Source organism: Cricetulus griseus, chromosome 8 (assembly GCF_003668045.3).
Source record: "Cricetulus griseus strain 17A/GY chromosome 8, alternate assembly CriGri-PICRH-1.0, whole genome shotgun sequence".
Classification (NCBI taxonomy): domain Eukaryota; kingdom Metazoa; phylum Chordata; class Mammalia; order Rodentia; family Cricetidae; genus Cricetulus; species Cricetulus griseus.
Genome location: NC_048601.1, coordinates 23,287,158 through 23,307,004, shown reverse-complemented (window position 1 = coordinate 23,307,004; position 19,847 = coordinate 23,287,158). Strand labels below are relative to the sequence as shown.

The 19,847-nt window shown below is 40.6% G+C and overlaps 1 protein-coding gene across 1 annotated transcript in view; it reads left to right on the top strand.

Annotated features, from left to right (window-relative positions):
• The window catches only part of LOC100755770 (alpha-2-macroglobulin-like), a 45,451-nt gene continuing 25,604 nt past the window's right edge, over positions 1 to 19,847 (top strand). Inside the window, exons 1-17 of the mRNA XM_027429354.2 lie at positions 1 to 95; positions 2,018 to 2,201; positions 2,982 to 3,138; positions 3,245 to 3,297; positions 4,869 to 4,889; positions 5,153 to 5,321; positions 5,802 to 5,886; positions 8,015 to 8,135; positions 8,806 to 8,920; positions 9,065 to 9,174; positions 11,136 to 11,297; positions 12,392 to 12,619; positions 13,025 to 13,088; positions 14,064 to 14,206; positions 15,212 to 15,361; positions 18,247 to 18,414; positions 18,820 to 18,898. Coding sequence (XP_027285155.1) covers positions 1 to 95; positions 2,018 to 2,201; positions 2,982 to 3,138; positions 3,245 to 3,297; positions 4,869 to 4,889; positions 5,153 to 5,321; positions 5,802 to 5,886; positions 8,015 to 8,135; positions 8,806 to 8,920; positions 9,065 to 9,174; positions 11,136 to 11,297; positions 12,392 to 12,619; positions 13,025 to 13,088; positions 14,064 to 14,206; positions 15,212 to 15,361; positions 18,247 to 18,414; positions 18,820 to 18,898 — 2,104 coding nt within the window. The remainder of the gene's footprint in view (positions 96 to 2,017; positions 2,202 to 2,981; positions 3,139 to 3,244; positions 3,298 to 4,868; positions 4,890 to 5,152; positions 5,322 to 5,801; positions 5,887 to 8,014; positions 8,136 to 8,805; positions 8,921 to 9,064; positions 9,175 to 11,135; positions 11,298 to 12,391; positions 12,620 to 13,024; positions 13,089 to 14,063; positions 14,207 to 15,211; positions 15,362 to 18,246; positions 18,415 to 18,819; positions 18,899 to 19,847) is intronic.

The following is a 19,847-nucleotide window of genomic DNA, read 5'->3' as shown; positions in this document are numbered from 1 at the left end:
ATGGGGAAGCACAGGCTGCCACACCCGAGACTGACCATGCTGCTGCTGCTGCTGCTGCTGACCCCGCCCACAGACGCCTCCGAAACAAAAAAGCCGTGAGTTCCACACACCGCGAGAAGCTTGACTGTAGGGTCTTGGGCTTATTCGTTCCTTTCCTATACAATCATCTCCTTCTTTCTCGCCTCTGAGGTTCCTTTCATCTCTGAGATTTCCCAGATCCCCTTCATTCACTCAGCCTTTATCATTTCTCCTAAACTCTCTGGATTTTGCAGTATCCAAATTCCCCAATGATGTGACGCACCACCTTTTTGGATGCTCGTGTTAAAAGTCGGTCTTCAGAACCCGGAGACCGTGTGGCTCTGTTGAGACTTTGTCCTTCGTGTCCTTTACATTCCTCAGATAAAATATGACACACCTGTCCCCAGTGGCGCTTTGTCCGGGGATTTACATATCCCTAGGAAAGGTTCCCCATGCTGATGCTGAGAAGACTTCTGTACAAATCAGCTGGTGATGAAAGTCTGTGTTTCAAAGAAACGAGAAAGAACCAAGGAGAGTAGACAGACAGCTAGAACAATACTTGGGAACACACAAGAGGATGGGCAAGAAATGATGACAAAGACATAATTGTTATCTACCATTTACTTACTTGTATTGGACACCGTTTTCCTTAGTGCTTACATTTACACAAAAGAAAAGTGTTATTTGTTTTCGTGAGGAATAACCAACCATAGATCATCAATGTTCACTGGGGGACAGTGGGGAAGGGGGTAGGAGTAATACAGTTCTCAATAAAGATGTGCTTTAAAAGTATTTTAATTTTAAATCTAATATCTTTGAATCGTGATGTATATTTTTGGTAAGTTGTATATTATAACTTTTGAAAATTCAATCATAAGAAAACATTTGACCAAATTTATGATCACACATTTAAAAGAAGAGCTACTGTTCTATTTACATACTTGTGGGTTGGGTATATCACACATCCAGGTTGGGTAACCCATAGGTATATAAATTTCATGTAGAAATATATATGTGTATATACCTGTTAATGAAACATGAAGTGTTGTCCCCGAGATACTTTGAAGCATAAGGAAATCATAGTATAAACATCTAGGTAGTTAGCAACACAGAAATTAGAATTTTTGACCATTACAAAGAGAACTTTTACATTTTATTATTTATTTATTTTGGAAATAGCATCTTGCTATTTAGGCCTGGCAGGCCTCATGGTAATTCTCCTGCCTCAGTTTCCCAAGTCATGTGCCACCATATCTCTCAATATATATTTTAAATAGGTAATATTACTTATAAGATTTAAGATTCTATGGAGAAGTTGAAACCTAACTTAAGAGAAATTAAGCCTTATTTTAGAGTGTCAAGAGTATATTTGCTTATTGTTTTAAAATGTAATAAAAATAGAAGTCAACTTGAGAGTATGTAAGAGGTACATGGCACTTTAAAAAACCTATCTTGAGATTTGCTGTTTGAAACTGGGGAGTCTTTAGTCATATGGTACAGTATTGAGAAACTGTCTGCCCGCTCCTGAGTTACCAAAGGATGGGCTATGTTTGAACGGAGCTTTTCCCTACATTTGGAAAGGCATATGCATACGATGCAAACATCCAGGTTGAGTAACCCACAAAGACTTTGTTATCTGATTGCCACAGTTGAGAGGCTCAACCACTTCTTGTGATTCCATGTTTGTAAAGCAGAAGCAAATTGTTGGTGTGAGAGTTTTACAGGCTTGCTGCATAAGTACAATCTCTCTCTCTCTCTCTCTCTCTCTCTCTCTCTCTCTCTCTCTCTCTGTTCACCACAATGGCCTGGGAAGGAAAGGGGGAGGGAATTCATATGCCATTCACAGCAGTTTGATGTCCGTCTTAGCGTATAACTAAGGATGACGGATGATAATGCTTGTATAGGAAAGGAAGACGTATAACTAATGATAACGGGACTGTGTTGGGACAAAGTGAAGTGAACTCCCTTACTCTCCTCTAACTGCATCCTCTATCCCCAGAATCTACATGGTGTTGGTTCCCTCCCTGCTCCACACAGGCACCCCTGAGAAGGGATGCCTCCTCTTGAGCCATCTAAATGAGACAGTATCTGTGAGTGCTTTCATGGAGTCGGTCCAGGGAAACGAAAGCCTCTTCAGCGACCTGGTGGTTTCCAAGGACTTATTCCAGTGTGTCTCCTTCACAGTGAGTGCAGCCCCTTGGCTTGTGTACACTTGACTCAGTTAGGGAGTACTCCAGTATTACCAAGCTGAAGCATTGGGAAACTGGGTGGAGGCAGCAGGGCTGGGGACTGGGGTGTTCAATAAAGGATTTGAAGGAGGCCACCAAGTGTAGATTCAGAATCAACTCATCAGCTTCACGTCAATATTATAGGCATACTGAAAATAAATTCAATGGTCAAAAAGTTCCATTAGTCTAAAAAAAATCCAACAGCATGCAGTAGAGAACAGGGAAATGTGACTTTTACTTAAAATCAAAATTATTTTTTAAAGTTTATAAAGCAAACTAGGTCAAGGATAATCATAAGCCACCACCTATACCCTGGACATGCGTCCAAAGTCTCTTCAGAGCTGGATGCATGGGGGATACTTGTAAGCTAGTATTAACAAATACTTCCTTTTTTCCATAGTGTTAAGACCCCAAAGACCTGCATCTACAATGTCCTGTTAGTGTGTAACTACTTGATCAAATGCAGTGTATAACTGAATCCAGACTTCACTGTTTTCCAAACAAATCAAGACGAGATTCTCAGTCACAACTTTTCTTATTAGTGTGTCTTCTCTACCCTTATGCTTGGGTCTTCCCATTTGTAAAATGTCAGAATTCCTGCCTATGCCAACTCCCCGGATGAGAACAAAGGGGTGTAATTAAGCAAAACGAGCAAGATCTCCGTAGAGACGTAGAGCAGGGAGAGAAGGAGGCTGGAGAGACTCACTGGGCTTCAGACTCCCTTCCATATTTCAGGTCGCACAGTCTTTGTCCAATGAGGTGATGTTCCTTACTGTCCAAGTAAAAGGACCAACTCATGAATTCAGGAAGCGGAGCACGGTGCTGATTAAGAATAACGAGAGTCTCATCTTTGTCCAGACTGACAAACCCATCTACAAAGCAGGGCAGACAGGTATGGTGAGGTCCACAGACAGAACAGCATCAAAAAGGCAACTCCTCTCCCTCTGCCTGTTCCCTATAAGACGGGTCAGGGGCTCATCAAAGTATTTCTATTTCAGTGAAATTTCGTGTTGTCTCATTGGATGAAAATTTTCGCCCCCTTAATGAATTGGTAAGTCTCCTATTATTTACATAAAATCTTTGTTATTTGTATCAACGGGCTATGATTCTGCTTGGGTTATTGAGCAAGCTTTGGATAACACTAACAGTGATTTCTCACATTGCAATAGTTCAGGGTCTTCATTTAAAACACTATCCCATGTCAAGCAGTAGGGAACACGTTCTGCCGTGACCTGGCACTCGGTTGCTTGTCAGTTTCTAACACACTCTTCAGTTTCTAACTAGGAAGAGTAAGAAAATAAACAATGGACAACTGTCCAAAAATCTAAGTTCAAATATTTCTTAGAGTTTTAAATCTTTTTCAAACACACCAAAGTCTCTGCTATGGAAGAAGTTGGGAGTATTAAATTTATTCCTTTGTGAGAAGTCACAACTCTTTCTACCACAATGTGGGCATCAGACCAATCCTCCATTCTCAATTGAATTTTCCTCTACATCTTCCCATCTTAAAAAGAATCAATTGTCCTTTATTTCCAAGACAAAAGGAAATGCCATGACCCCAACTTCTCTGTCTCTCACACCTACATCTACTTCACACAAAATCATGTTGACTCAGAAAAAATACCTTGTCTCACTATCTGAAATGTTACAACTTGGCCAACATCGGTAAGCAAGACCATTGCAGTAACCTTGATATTTGTCTCTCAGCTTCTGCTTTTACTTTACCTAAAATTAAATATGATAGCTGCCATTCTGTCAAGTTAATGTGTATGTGTAATATATATGTGACAAGCATAATACATTTCAAACCTTATACATAGGATATGATTTTTTTTGTGTGTGTTTTCTGTCCATTCTTTTAGAATGAGGACAGGCATATTGTTCTTTTCTATTCTGCTATGTTCTCAGCATCTAGAATGACAACAGCATATAAGTACATATATAATAAATATTAGTTTTATAAGTGAATAAATGTGGGTGGTAGAGGAGCTATTTCCATCCTTTCTCATTTTTAGAAGTACCTAACGATGAATATTAATAATTGGGATCAAGAGTCATTACTTCCAGCACCATGTATTTATTTTTCAGTCTGTAAAGTTGCGTAGGAAGGGAATGTTCTTGACAAAGATGCTACAGTTTTTAGATAATATTAGTAAGCCCTATTCCTAACAATAGCTCACAATATATATCCATTGTCCATGGCTACTAAGTTCTTTTTTTAAGTGTATTTTTAATAATTTATTTATTCTTATTTTATGTACATTGGTCTTTTGCCTGCATGTATGTCTGTATGAGGGTGTCAGATCTTGGAGTTACAGACAGTTGTTAGCTACCATGTGGGTGCTGGGAATTGAATCCAGGTCCTCTGGAAGAGCAATAAGTGATCTTAACCACTGAGCCATCTCTCCAGCTGAGGTACTGAATTCTTAACATCACCTATTAATTGCTTGAAATGAATAAATTAAAACTTGGGTAAAATTTAATTTGGTAGAATAAATATACAGATATTTGTGTGTGTGTGTGTGTGTGTGTGTGTGTGTTTGTGTGTGTGTGTGTGTGTGTGTGTGTGTTGAGTTATTCCACATATTTGAGAACATTATACAATTCTTTCTTTTCTTTCAGATTCCTATACTGTACGTTCAGGTAAGAAGCAACATGAATAGTCCACTATCAAGGGGAAAGCAGTTATTTCAGAAACCTTCTTTGCGGACTTCTTATAATCATATGCTGGAGACTTTGGGAAAGGGAAAAGCCCCCAGCCCACCAAGAAATGGATGGCTGAAACTCACCTGCCCTCTGACCCTTGCCATTTACCCTCTTTATGATAACAGGGAAGCTTCCATAGATTTCTTTCATAATATCTGATGTTCTCTGCACTTCAATGAATTATATTTAATTTATTATAGGACCCCAAAGGAAATCGCATTATACAATGGCAGAATTCCAAGTTAGAAGGTGGCCTCAAACAGTTTTCCTTCCCCCTCACCTCAGAGCCCGCTCTGGGCTTCTACAAGGTGGTGATGCGGACAGAAACAGGCAGGACGGTAGAGCACCCCTTCTCTGTGGAGGAATTTGGTATGGATTGTGGAAAATCATGGAATGTTGTCTTTCATAACTGAGATGTCTAGAGCTCCTAGTTTGAGTTCATTTCGATTCCTTTTGTTTCCTGTGGATAATTTTTGGCTTAGAGTAGAATCGATTAGATCTAAGTTCAATGGGGCATCAGTGCTTGGTGAATAAAATTTAGTTTGATTGTTTGTAGCAATGCTGCATGACCAAAATAAAATACTGTTTCAGTAGTGAGAGGGGGAGGGAGGAAGGGAAGGAAAGTGAAGAGAAAAGAGAAGGGGGAAAGGGAGAGGAAGAGAGGGAGACTGCCATAGTTCCTTAATCAAAATCTTTACTTGAAAATGAAGTAAGTGTGGATTAATTGAAGAATGGAGTTACCTTTACATAATACCAGTATGTCCCTAGGGAATTGCTACAAAGAACTAGGAAACATTAAAGCCTTCCAATCTGAAGAGCAACATTAACCTCCTTTATTGTGGTTCACAGTGCTTCCCAAGTTTGAAGTGAAAGTGGAGGTGCCGGAGATAATCACTATCCTGGACAAAGAGATTAATGTGTCTGTGTGTGGCATGTGAGTCCATCAAATCAACAGCAACAACTCTTTGACGCAGATTCACCATTTCAGATGCTTTGGCTGATTTCCCCAGGAACAGGGGCAACGCGGGAACTCTAAGCCCCTTGGGAGGGTTCCCAACTGTAGGACATTCTTCTCCTGTTCCTTTTTTGTGTTTTCTTATGTTCCTTTACATCGTCTCTGTCAGCATTTCTATAACTATTGTGAGGTAGGGACCATTTGTCGAGAGGCCACGTGGCTGGGATTGACTCTGAAAATGAGAAAGCTGAACACACACACACACATGCACGCACGCACGCACGCACGCACACGCGAACGCACGCACCCATGAGCGCAAGTGTGCTGAAGGATACTGGCTTTCCCTTAGCCATAAGTGATACCAATACACTAGGGAGGAAGAAAAATAATGCAAGCTTGTAGAGGGATTTCAGTCAGCAACAGGTCACTTACTTGACCTTGCAAATAATGGGTAAGAGAGTGGATTCAGAATCAAGATGATACATAACTCACCAGGCTACTTTAGGCTGTCACCTCCTTCTCCCACTGCCATTTTCACAGAGTGACTGAACACGTTCTTTCAGGATGATCCTTTTGAATCCAGAAATGTCTGAAGGACCTTGGGCCCCCAAGAGACCTGTAGTGGCAGTAGCAGAACAGGAAGCAAAAAGACCAGCACTGGGCTGGAGAGATGGCTCAGAGGTTAAGAGCACTGACTGCTCTTCCAGAGGTCCTGAGTTCAATTCCCAGCAACCACATGGTGGCTCACAGCCATCCGTAATGAGATCTGGTGCCCTCTTCTGATGTGGAAATATACATGGAAACAGAATGTTGTATACATAATAAATAAAATCTTAAAAAAAAAAAAGACAAGCGCTGCTGTGAGGTCGTACACGTGGCATACATACTGTCTGCTCCTTGGGGTCATGGCCACCTAGTCCCCTGTAACTGCTGAGCAATGTCTTGCACACAGAGGCAGTGGATGTTTCAGATTTCCAAATAGGGAAGGAAACAAAGCAATCACATGGGACATTAATGCCACAACCCTATTTCTTTCATTAAAAAGTAACAAACATACAAACATAAACAGAGAGATTTACACCGAGGACACATTTTGATAGTCTGGATTCTTAAGTCTTTTTGATAATGTTTGCAGTTTCTATTAAGTTTATTGTGTGTATGTTGGTATTACTTTTCTCTTAAGAATGTGACGTTACGGGCTGGAGAGATGGCTCAGCAGTTAAGAGCACTGGCTGTTCGTTCTTCCAGAGGTCCTGAGTTCAATTCCCAGCAACCATATGGTGGCTTACAACCATCTGTGATGAGATCTGGTGCCCTCTTCTGGCCTGTAGGGAAACATGCAGACAAAATACTGTATACAGAATACATAAATGAATTAAAAAAAAAAGAATGTGACATTTACACACCCTCTCTCACTTGTGGGTCCTAGCTTGTAATGTTCACATGAGTGCATGCAAGTAGGAATGGATACGGGCACACATTATGAGACTAGGAGACCATGAGAAGGAAAAGGAGAGAGAGAATATGTGTGGCATAAAAGTGCAGAGGAAAGATGAAGGGAATGAGCAAGAAAAGTCCAGGGAGAATTAAAGAATGCTATTTGAAAATGTCATAATGAAACCTAATAGTGTGTATCCTAATCTAATTTTTCAACAAAACAATCTATTTAGCCTTTGTAGCAAAAAACCACAAAAAAAAACAAACAAAAAAAACCTTTTAAAAGACTATACTGAAAATTTAAAGTTAAAAGCTGAGTATGGTGCAATATGCCTATAATTTCAACACAATGGGAACTGAGGCAGGCGGATGGTTGAGTTCAAGGCTATCCTCGGATATAAAGCTATCTCAAAATAAAATTTATGATAAAAAAATCAAGATTAAAAGAAAAAACTGACAAAAGAAGAGTGAAGTGAGCTCCAGTGCATGGCATGGAGGTTTTCTGAGTCCAGTCAGCTTGTCAACTTCTGGTGTGTAATGAATGATCTCAGCACTTGGCAGAAAGAAACACTGAGAACAGACATGTTGTACTTGATGGGGATTTACAGAAGAAATCAATAGGGGGTGTCCGGTGCTTGCTTTGAGTCATTTGGTAACGTTCTCATGGCAGATACACCTACGGGAAGCCTGTTACGGGACATGTGACTGTGAACATTTGTAGAAAGTACAGTCATCCTTCTACCTGCTTTGGTGAAGAGTCATTGGCTTTCTGTGAGAAATTCTGTCACCAGGTAGGCTCAGAGCTGTGCCTTGTGGGAGCTAACAACAAACACATTGTTAATAGCAACATAGTGCTAAGCCAGGGGCAAATTCTATAATACCTTTAAGAAACTTTAAAAAAAATGGCTTAGCTAAAAATAATTGCTTGTCTTTTGTGATTGCCCAATGTGCATGTTCCAGAATAACATGTCAAGCCATCCAAAGCCTTGCCAGGTATCTTCTGTAAAAGGAGACTCGCCATATATCTTTTAAATCACCTTGACCTGAAGGGTATCAGTTCTATTTTCTTTCTAGAAGCAAGAACTCATTACAACCTCCCTGCCAGGGAGGTGAGATAGTCATCAGATAAATGACCAGTTAGCAGATGTCTGCCATAGCTGGGACCCAGCATTTGGAGAAATGTTGGCTCTTTTGGAGTAAGATTACACAAACCATTAGCATATTTCTCAGTCATTCTTTCTAGGCAATGGCAGGCAGTGAGGAATTATATCTGTTAATTATACACAAGATATCATATAAAATTGTGGGTAATGCCCTGGACAGTGCATAATATGTCATAATATTATACAAAATGCCTAGATTATTTTATCATTCCTCCTAAATTCTGCCAGATTAACCAACTATTCATCTCTCCAGTATAATATGCGTTATGTTTTTGTGTTTTATCTTTTCACTTACTAGCTAGACAGCCAGGGCTGCTTCTTGAAGCTACTGGAAACCAAGAATTTCCAACTAAAGAGGCAAGAGTATGAGATGCAGCTTGAAGTGAACACCAAGATCAAAGACGAAGAAACAGGTTGTGTGTTGCATGGGTGTGGGAGAAGAAATGACATTGATTTCTTGTTTGGGCCAAATTATGAACTGTAAGGAAAGAGGTAATGATATAAGACATTCACAGACATCGGCCTTCAACAAAAGAACATCTCTGCTTCTGTTTCAGGTTTGGAAGCAACTGGAAAAGGGTCCATTAAAGTCACAAGAACCTTAACCAATCTGACATTTGTGAACATGGATTCATATTTCAGACAAGGGATCCCATTTGATGGACAGGTGGAGTATTTTTCAATTCATCAAGCCATGTGCTATCAGAATTCACAGCGTGGGTACAATGTCTGCTAAAATTTGCTAGTGCTGTCAATCAATGTAGCCAAAGGGGGAAAATATATAATCAAATATCTGTTAGCTAACCAAAAGTTGTGATTTACAAAAAATGGATGCTTTTATCTTAAAGTTGAATAGAAGTCCCTACAACTATCCCAAAGGCTTATCAAGTTGATGAGGTTTTTAAAATCATTTTTAGAATAGCATTGTTTAAAATCAGTAAGTCTTTTCATGGACTACCTACAGATTTTTATGACATTATCCCTTAAGCCTGTCGAAATTCATAATGACAAATCATGTCATCCTTCTGACATTGACTATGTGGAAATGGATATGCAGGTCATTTTTCCTTCGCGTCAGGGTTTTTCATAAATATTATATTACTATCAGTATTCTGTAAGAACAAATATGTACTTTTAAACAGCCCTAAATGCGGAGATAAAACACTGAGGTTTCCAGCAGTTTGTAATGGCATTCCCTACAGACCTGCAACAACTTTCCATTAGGATTTTTCTGTTGTAAGCAGATGTGCAAATGACCTTTGTGACTCCAGAAGTCTGAGGTGACAGTTGTGTCCACCTCAGTGTGTAACTACTGTGTATCATGTTTTTAATAAAAAGGTTGCTTCACTGTGGTGGCTGTGAAAGACAGGACTAGACTTAAATGAAATAGAGTACATTGTGGAAAGTTCAGTTATGTTATGGTTGCAGAACATATTCAGAAACTTTACCCACTTCCTAAAACCAAAGTGTAGTCCATTTAAAATTTTCTCAGAAGTATATTACAATGTCTCTAATTTAATGCTGAGAAATTACTTTATTATCTGTCAGAAGACTCTTTACAATGACAAAAGAGTGAAGTTGTGTGCCCATTCTTGTGTTTGCATGTGAAGCTGACATTTTCTTGATAAACCTATATTTGATTGCTAGGAATACTGATATATGTCAGCCTGTTTTGTTTTTTGCTACAAAATATATGAGACAAGTGATATGTCAATTATCCTGATCTCATCATTATCACTGCTTGGATATGTACTGAAATTTCACATTGGACTTTATAAATATGTACTATGTGTTAATTAAAAATAAATAAACTCACTTCAAAGTAGGGTTGGAGAGATGGCTTAGCCATTAAAGGCTGGGTTCACAACAAAATAATTTCAAAGTAGCTTACAGTAAAAAAAAAAAAGTCACCAACTTTATAATAGGGACTGGGTTGTTTATCTAACTGTCTGTCTGTCTGTCTGTCTGTCTATCTATCTATCTATCTATCTATCATCTGTCTCTTACCTACCTATCCATTTATTTATTTTGCCGAGTTCATTATTAACAACTGTTAGGTTTTAAAACCTGATATCATGCTGTGTGCCTCCTCAAGTTTACATGTGTGCTATGGGAAGCACATCAAGTCTGCCCATTTTCCAGAAGGCTGACCATCTAAGATGAGAAGCAGGTGCATACATATGTCAGCTGGAGAAGCACTTGGGACCTGTAGTACAATTCTTCGCTTGCATACTTAATGCCATGCCATAACATTAAGCCATAGGAAGTTCTCTTGTCTACCACAAGATAAGAGTCTGAGGCTCAATTTTTTGACTACTGAACTAAACTTTCTATCACTATGTAACTCTTGTTCTCCACAACTCCCTGAAAGTTATGTAGCATACAGTCTTTGCGAATGAGCCACAATGCATCTGCCATGTCACTAAGAACTCGAAGATCTTCTGCTTTGTATCACCTCACGCTCTTATTTTTCTTCCTAGGCTTGGTTACTACTCCCTAAGTTTGCATTAGTGGTGTTTATTTAGCATCTGTCTCTTTTTACCACCCTATAACGCCTTGATGGTAGCACAGTGCCTGGCATTGTGTGCATGCCACACCTAGGGACAGACTTTTACTTTTAATCTGCAGGTGCTCTTTATAGATGGGAAAGGCAACCCTATCCCACACGAAACGATCCTCATCGAAGCAAATGAAGCAAACTATCACATAAATGCTACCACTGATAAGAACGGCCTGGTGCAGTTCTCCATTGACACCAGAGGCGTTATGGGTGCCTCCCTCACTATCAGGGTGAGTGTGGAAAGGGGTGACATGCATAAGCCTTGAAAATGAAATTGCAACCTAAGGGATGAAATCTCCAAATCATGATTTAGTCCTATGGAGAGAAAATACCCTATGACTTAACAACTTAAGGTTAGCTTTAATGGTTTTAATAAGAAAGAAATGTTGTGACTAAATATGGGTGCTCGGTTTTGCCAGATGGTGCATACACTGTGAAAAATATTGTGCCACTTTCTCAAGATAATAAAATAAAAACAACTGGAGTATCTATAAAATTTAACAGTCTTACCACTGGGCATTAGTGTTCACCCTGCTGCCCAGTTGCAAGACCAGAGCTAATGATAACATAAAGTATATTTTTAAAAGCTAGGAGAAAATGTTTTAACCATAAAAAAATAATAATTTTTTTCCCCCGCTGTGTAGTCTTGGCTGTCCTGGAACTTGCTCTGACCAAGCTGGCCTCAAATTCAGATCTACCTGCCTCTGCCTCCCAAGTACTACCCAGTCTCTCTAAAACATTTTCTTAATGTTTATGTTAACAAATAGGATATTTAATCTGATTTAAATATTATGAAATTCAGAACTATAGAATACATTCATCACATATCTAAGTCAGGCTAGAAAGGATATCAGCTTATTCTCCAACTCAGCTCTAGCCAGTGATTTTTGCAGTTATTTTCTCAAATCCATAAGGTTACACTATTTCATTTATTCATAAACCCACCTGGAACTAATGAACAAAGATGCGACTAATTTGTGAATTAGTTACTGGTGTTTACTCTCTCTGATGAGGTTCTGTAACTACGGTGTCAGTCTGCTTGGCAAAGGAGCAAAGGACTTCAAGCCAACTAACCTGCAAGACACATAGCTCATGGTATCCCCTTCGGATGTATACATATCAAACTCAGGGTGTTCTGTGGTGCAAAGTCACAACTGTGCCTATATTTAAGGCAGATAAAATAAGGTTCTTTCTTTCTTCTTCTGTAGAGGAAAAGACTTCTAGCTACTAGTTAAGGAGGGGTGGTAAACTTACAGAGCATTGTAAAGACAATGGTTCCTGACAAACTATCTAATGAAGTAACATTGGTTTTCTAATTCTGTAGGCCAAATACAAGGATAACCATATCTGTTATGGATTCAGATGGTTGACAGGAGAGAATGTGGAGGCACGGTACACCGCCAACGCAGTTTTCTCGCCAAGCAAAAGCTTTGTGCGCCTGGAACCCGTGGCTACTAAACTGTCCTGTGACACTACACTGCAGGTCCAGACGCATTATATTCTCAACGGAGAGGCAGTGCAGGAGCTGAAGGAGCTGATCTTCCATTACCTGGTGAGAAGGGCGCTTACTGCGTTACTGCCTACAGATAAAGCGCTCTGGGGACATCATGGCTTTCACTTCCTTTGAAAGCTTATGATTTTTATGTATACATGTAGCTGTGGCTGTGTCATGCGTGTGAGTGGCCGGGGAGACCGCAACTACAGCTGGAGTTCCAGGGTGTTGTGAGCTGTCCGCTCTGTGTGCTGGGGACTGAATCCGCATCCTTTAGAAGAACAGCATCCCTCTTGACTGCTGAGCCATCTACCCCGGCCCCTGGTTTCTTACTCTTGTTTCTTCCTAAAAATCCGACTTCTCCCGGGGCTGATCATTTCCAGCACGGGCTCAATAAGACAAGCGTGTAGAATGGAAGCTAGGATAAGATCTCTGTTGGAAAGTTTCCACTTCCCTGTTTTTCAGATAATGTCAAAGGGAGGCATTATCAGATCGGGGACTCACGAGCTGCCTGTGGTGCAAGGAGAGAGTGAGTATGGGTTATCCCCACAGTTCTACTCCACGCTGACTACCCGGCCTCATCACCTGTCAGGGATGCTTCCAAAGGGTCTCTTTTCTATTTAGTCACAAGAAAGAGGAAGTCAGGGAGGAATACAATGTCCTCTTTGTCGATCTTCTCCCCCCCCCAGTATATTTTGCTTAGGTTACTTAAGCTATTGATAGAGTCATGAGAATACTGTAGTTATTTCAGAATTTCTAGCCAGAAATATTTATGGACTCTTCTCAATGTGAAGAACATTATAAATGGAGATGGGGAAAACTTTGGATGCTTCTACTTAGCAGGATTTTCACTAAGCTGTCTCCCTACACATTCCTTCTGTGTGTGTGTGTGTGTGTGTGTGTGTGTGTGTGTGTGTGTGTGTGTGTGTTTCTCCCCTGAACTTAGTAGTGTTTTACCAGAGTTCAGCTGGGCATTTCTACCATGGAATAGAATTCTGCTCAGGAATAATAGACTAAGAAACATCTGAAGGTTCCCCTGTGTGATGGGGTCTAGAAAACTATGAATGAGCACCTACTTAGCTCTGGGTGCCAAAATGTTGGCACTGCAGTGGACTGAGGAACACTTAATACAGACACTACAGTGTCCATAGGCATCAGAGCTGGCTTCTGTGGGAGTGTAGACTTTCTCTTCTGAAGAAAAGGACAAAACCTCCGCTCCCTGATGTAGCATTTGAGGCTCGTGTCAGCCAGCTAAAGCTCAAAAGTGAAGAGAAAGAGGTGTATGATTTATGCAGGAGAGAGGATTTTGTGTAATTGCCTTCTCCAGAGCCAGGGTTCTACAAGGTAGCCATGCATTTGTTATGTGCACTGTCCATTGTGTTCACTAATAGGAGCAGTCACTGGCCAGGCCAGTGGCCCAGACTAGCTCTGTGTGATAAAGTAACTCTCATTTTCACTCTGAATGTGTCTAATTCATGCTTGCTGCGTCTCCTCTCTGCTCCAGCGAAAGGCCATTTCTCCATTCTCATCTCCGTGGATCCAGACCTCGCCCCTGTGGCTCGACTACTCCTTTATATCATTCTGCCTGATGGCGAAGTAGTTGCAGATACCGTCAAATATGAGATCGGGGACTGTCTGTTCAACAAGGTGGGTGCTTCCTATAATAAAACCTCAACATTTGTAACTAGCTGTCCCTGGTGTTAGCTGTTCTCTTACACATGGGTGGAGGAAGGGTTAGGTGAATGTCCCAGCAGAGTCACATTAAGAAATCATGACATCGCCTTATTTTTAAAATTCTCTGTGTAACATTGACTGTTAGCAGATAGCCCAGCTCCCAGTGCCTTTCTCTCTGTGGTGGAATATTAGGAAATATGCAAGCGAGTCTAAAGGCCACATGAAGCACAAGTAAAAATGCTTAGATTTTTTTGTAGTTCACAAATCCAGAGTTAATGAGCACTCACTGTAATTAGAGATACTTTAGAAGTATTGTAGCATGAATAATTAAACTCAGAAACAGATATTGGGGTTCAAGCTGAAGATCAAAAAAGCAAAGCTCAGACCAAAGGGATGATCCACTGAACTTCAGATTTCATCTCCAGACTGCACTGCTCTCCACCAGGCCTCTGAATCCTATACTGCTATGCTCTCCTCAGCGTGGCTGGAGACTAATTGCCTAAGACTGACTTTGCTTCTTCCTCATATACCTCTTTAGTGCTGGGATTAAAGGCGTGAGCTCTGTTTCTCTTTTAGACTGATTTACTCATGTGTAGCCCTGGGTGACCTTGAACTCACAGAGATCCATCTGCCTGTCTCCTGAGTCTTGGGATTAAAGGTATGTGCTGCCACTGCCCAGCTTCCATGGCTGTCTAGTGTGGCTGGCTTTGCATTCTTATCTCCAGTGGCTTTATTAGATCATAAACAATATAGCACCACAAAGTATCTTTAGAGACCATTACAATAGTCTAACTAATGGTGAGAATCAAAGCAAATTCCAAGGCGGGGAAAGAGCCTCACTCAAGTAGCATAACACCAACCACTGTGAAAGCAACCAAAGCTATTACATGCTGGAGGTGAGGAACACCTGCAAAATATAAGGGCTACCCGTAGGAATACAGAAATTGGTTTTTCTGACCTTTCTTTCCAATATGCCAGGTGAATATGAGCTTCAGTACAAAGAAAGGTCTTCCAGGCACTCGTACCTTCCTTAGTGTTACAGCTTCTCCGCATTCCCTCTGTGCTCTGCGAGCTGTGGACCAAAGTGTGCCGCTTACGAAGCCCGAGGCTGAGCTCTCTGCATCCTTGGTAAGTCCCTGTCGGCCCTGGAGATGAAAGACAGCCATTTCAGGGCCTTGATGCAAGGAGAAATGGTTGAGTGATGTAAGACCTATTGAAGCTATAGTGACATTGAGGGGGGAGAAAGAATATGATCAAAATAGATTAATTACATGAAATTCCCAAAGAATAAATAAAAGCACAAGAACACAACTATAGTTCCCTATAGGTTGATAGTTCTGAACTCTTTGGCAGGCACTTTGCTTCATGAGGAAGATGCTTGCTTCCACACATTCTCTCCTATTTCTCCTTCCCTCTCACACCACTAGCTTCTGCAGGTGAAAAAAAAAAATGATGCAAGTATTTTGCTTAGTTTGGTGAACCAGAGAAGCAATATTTTGAAAATGTAAAAACAATACAAATTATCCAGAAAGACATTTGATTCAAGCATCAATGTCATGTCTTGCTCCAGATCACATGATGATATAAACCCAGCTGGGACTGTGTTGAGTCACTGAGCTTAGCAGTACTAGCCAGGGGTAGTGGAGGGTAACAGCCCAGACTAAAGATGTGCTACAAGAGAGGTCTGGATGTGTGAAATGAAAAAGGTTTATTTCTTATTGTAGAACCTGGAAAGTCATGATAAAGTATACTTACGTGCAAAGAGCATAGAGTGCCCGGAACCCATAACTCTGCAAAATCAATAATATATGTTTTCAAACCAGTTTTAAACATCTTGGAAAGCCTAATGAGGGCCAGTACTCCATGAAGTGGGCCTGGGTGATCTATCTGCTGACACCAAGGCTTCACGAACTCAATGATATTTCAGATTTCTATTTTCATGAGAATGGTGTTCAGTAAAATAAGGAATGTCACAAAGTGACCATCATTACCTACAAAAGAGATACGCCGATGAATAAAAATTGAGAAAACAAATCACTGTATGATAAGTGACCCTGAGAATTAAATACTTGAGATTATAGAACTGCTGAAGGACACGATGGAAGGGTACACCATTACCTATGACTACTTACCAGGATGTACTAATTGTAGTTTATTCAAGGGTTCCCATTTCCAGTATGGGACCAACGGGAATGTGTTCTTGTTGAAGCTTGATGAAAGCTTACAAAAGGAAATAATAGGTTTTTACTTTGATAATGATATGAGTGTAAGTGTTGGCAAGAAGGCTCAATGAATAAAGGAGTTTGCTGCCAAGCCTGACAGTTTGAATTCAGTCCCCAGAACCCACATGGTTGGAAGGACAGAATCACTCTCACAGGTTGCTCTCTGACTTACACACACACACACACACACACACACACACACACACACACACACACACACACACACACACTTTAAAAAGGACAGGGTGGTGGCACACACCTTTAATCCCAGAATTTAGGAGGCAAAGGCAGGAGGATCTCTGTGAGTTCAAGGTCAGCCTGGACTATACAGCAAATTCCAGGACAACCTGAACTGCCTAGAGAGACTCTGTCTCAAACAAGATTTTAAAAAGGAAGTAGAAGTATGAGAAAACATAACTTATTGGCCTTTAAATATTTACCTTGTATTATTGTTGTGCATTTACGATGTGGGTGTGGGTGTGAGTGCTACAGTGTAGATCACTGGGGAGCTCAGAGAACAACTTTCAAGTGTCAACGCTGTCCTTGCACAGTGTGCTTGGGACTGAACTCAGGTCCTCGGGATTGCATGGCAGACACAGCTGCTGAAACATCTCATCACCGTCCACACTGCTTGGTCTTTTCAAGTGATATTCCAATAGAAAATGTTAAAATATATATCTAAAGTACATATTAAGTACATTTCAATAAGCAGAAAAATAACATTGTTTTGTGTATGTATAATGTAATTTTTGTTCTTGTCAGAGCTTGATGGATAGAGAGTAAACAGTCCAGCAATTCTGTAATTGTGAAGCAGAGTGTTCAGGCATTTGTAACGGGACATGAGCTCCTTTCAACCCTTTGTTAGTATTTTGCTAATAATACCAGTTTCACCTGGTAGTCATTCACCAAACACGTCCTTAACACCTACTGTGTTTGGGGCTATACAAGTACCGGGACCTACTTGTGAGCTATGGAAAGTCAGATATTTGTGTCTTATAGAATTTACATTTTTGCAATTGAAATGGACAATATATGTTTCGGAGAAAAATGAAGCAGGGGAGGAAAATTGTGGGGACAGGGCTGAGGAGGAAGGAGGTGCTTGTGAGGATCACCACATGCTCCCAGTCTGGTCTTTCCAGGTCATGGTCTATTTTCCCTTAACGGCACATCTGTGCATCTGTCAGCACTTCATGTCAGTCTTACTTCTCTCCCCTGAATGGACTGAAGGCATCGTGTCAAGAACTTCAGGGGTCAGCACTTAGGGACTGTCTGACGATCTGAGCATTTGTATCTGGATAAAAGCTTAGGAGGAAGCTTTGTCCCCCCACCCCATGGAGGGTGTTTATAGTACTTGTTCTATCTGGGGCACGTGCCCTTTATTCTATGCAGAATCAGTTGCTAACTACAAGGTAGTGACAGAACTATCACTTCGTTCCTTCTTCCCAAATTGTTGTGGCACTCACAGCACAACTCAATCTCTCATTAAGGCTTCATCTCCTTTTAGCATCGAGTAAAGTGCTTGCTGTTGAATGGTGTAAACAAGTATGATGACCCTCAATTAATTAAATAGGGAAGTACATTAGTTTTGTTTTCTTCTAAGACAGTTAAACATCTTCAAAATGAAAATGCATTGTGATATAAAAAACCACACGTAAAATGATTTCTGTTGAGTAAGAAAATGTTCCACATTTCAGTGCTTGAGGGAAGGCTGGTGCTGCTGTTCTTGGATGCTGTTTGTTTGTTTAATAAAAGGCCAACAGTAAGTTAGTTCTATGGCTTGCATTTCTTTAGGTTTATGATCTGCTCCCAGTGAAAGACCTCACTGGCTTCCCTGAGGGTGCAGATCTGGAGGAAGAAGACAGCAAAGACTGTATTAAGAAAAACAGCTTGTACGTTAACGGCATCTTGTATTCGCCAGTGTTGCATACAAATGAAGCAGACATGTATGGCCTCCTAAAGGTAAACTCCCTACCACAGAGACAGTTCTGAAAGTTCTTAATGCATCCTGTGTGGAAAAGTTAGTTGCTTCAAGGCCTTCTAGTCACGGTCGGAACTAACAGAGTAAAGGGATAGAATGATTTCTCTGAGGTCGCCAGCAGGAGCAGAACTGCCAAACACAGGGGAATCAGGGTCAGAAGTTTTAATGCTTAATGACATTTTCCTTTTATTGAAATTCATTGCTTTGTGATATTTATAGATTTCACATATAAAATTACTGCTGTTGGGTGATTTTATGGGACAAATTTATATGAACACCACAGTCGTGCTAACATTTCTGCTTCAGATGCAAACGTGGGAAGTTTAATTCAGACAAAAGGAGGTGTGTATGGCTATGCACTGATCAGCTGATCATCTCCTTTGTAGGATATGGGGTTGAAGGTATTCACCAATTCAGATATCCGTAAACCTAAAGTCTGTGGACAGAACAAAGGCGGAAAAAGAGGTTAGTGCCGAAAATACTGCACCAAATAAGATAAAATTTTTAAAAAATAAAATGTGACCAAAATTAACAAAAGACTTGATTCAGACATATTAAGGCCATTGCATGATGTTCATAACAAAATAAGTCCAAATCTGATACTGTTACCCCTCCACCACAGTGGCCTAAGAGAACTGCAGATCCAGTGCAGGCACAAAGTAAAGAAAGGATGGCCTCTGAGGAGTCAGGAAATCAGGCACCAAGAACCGGTCTTTGCCAACAGAGATGAGGGGGGTGAAGGGAAAGGAATGGTTTCCATGAGTTTAACTATGAAAACAGTGTTAGTTGTTCACAAAGCGGGGCTTCATTCTCCCAGTCAAGCAAAGACGCTCTTCAATGGCCCTAAAGTATCAGTGAAGACTCCTCCCTGTTTTCAGTGATAGAAGCTGTTCCTTTGCTGAATCATAGTAGGCAGCGTGGATTTAGTGTTATATTGTTAACTAGTGATTGGCCGTGTTAAGTGTGAAGAAAGGAAAGTCTAGGAAAACATTCCATGAGAATCTATTTTCTATGTGGTATTTGCTGCAAAGAATCGGGTATTTTTATTGTAGAGCCCTTTATTATTAAGATTTGTAGGAAGCTAATATATCTGTCATCTGCCTGTGTATCCACTGTCTATCAATATGTCCATTTGTGTACATTTCCATAAAGGGAGTGGCTGTCACAGTATGACTGGCATTCTGACTCACTATGGAGTATAGATAGAGTTTTTCTAGCTTGGATTCCTCTATTGGTGTAAACTGTTTCTAAAAACCATTACCATCTTTTTCTTTTCTTTTCTCCCATAGGGGAACATGTCAATGGCAACCTAGGCTTCTGCCCTCCCCCACACCCAACACCCTAGGTCTCTTCATTTGGCACAATGGGCAGTAGCTTCCTGGGATTCCATGAGGCCTCCTCTTTTGCACACAGT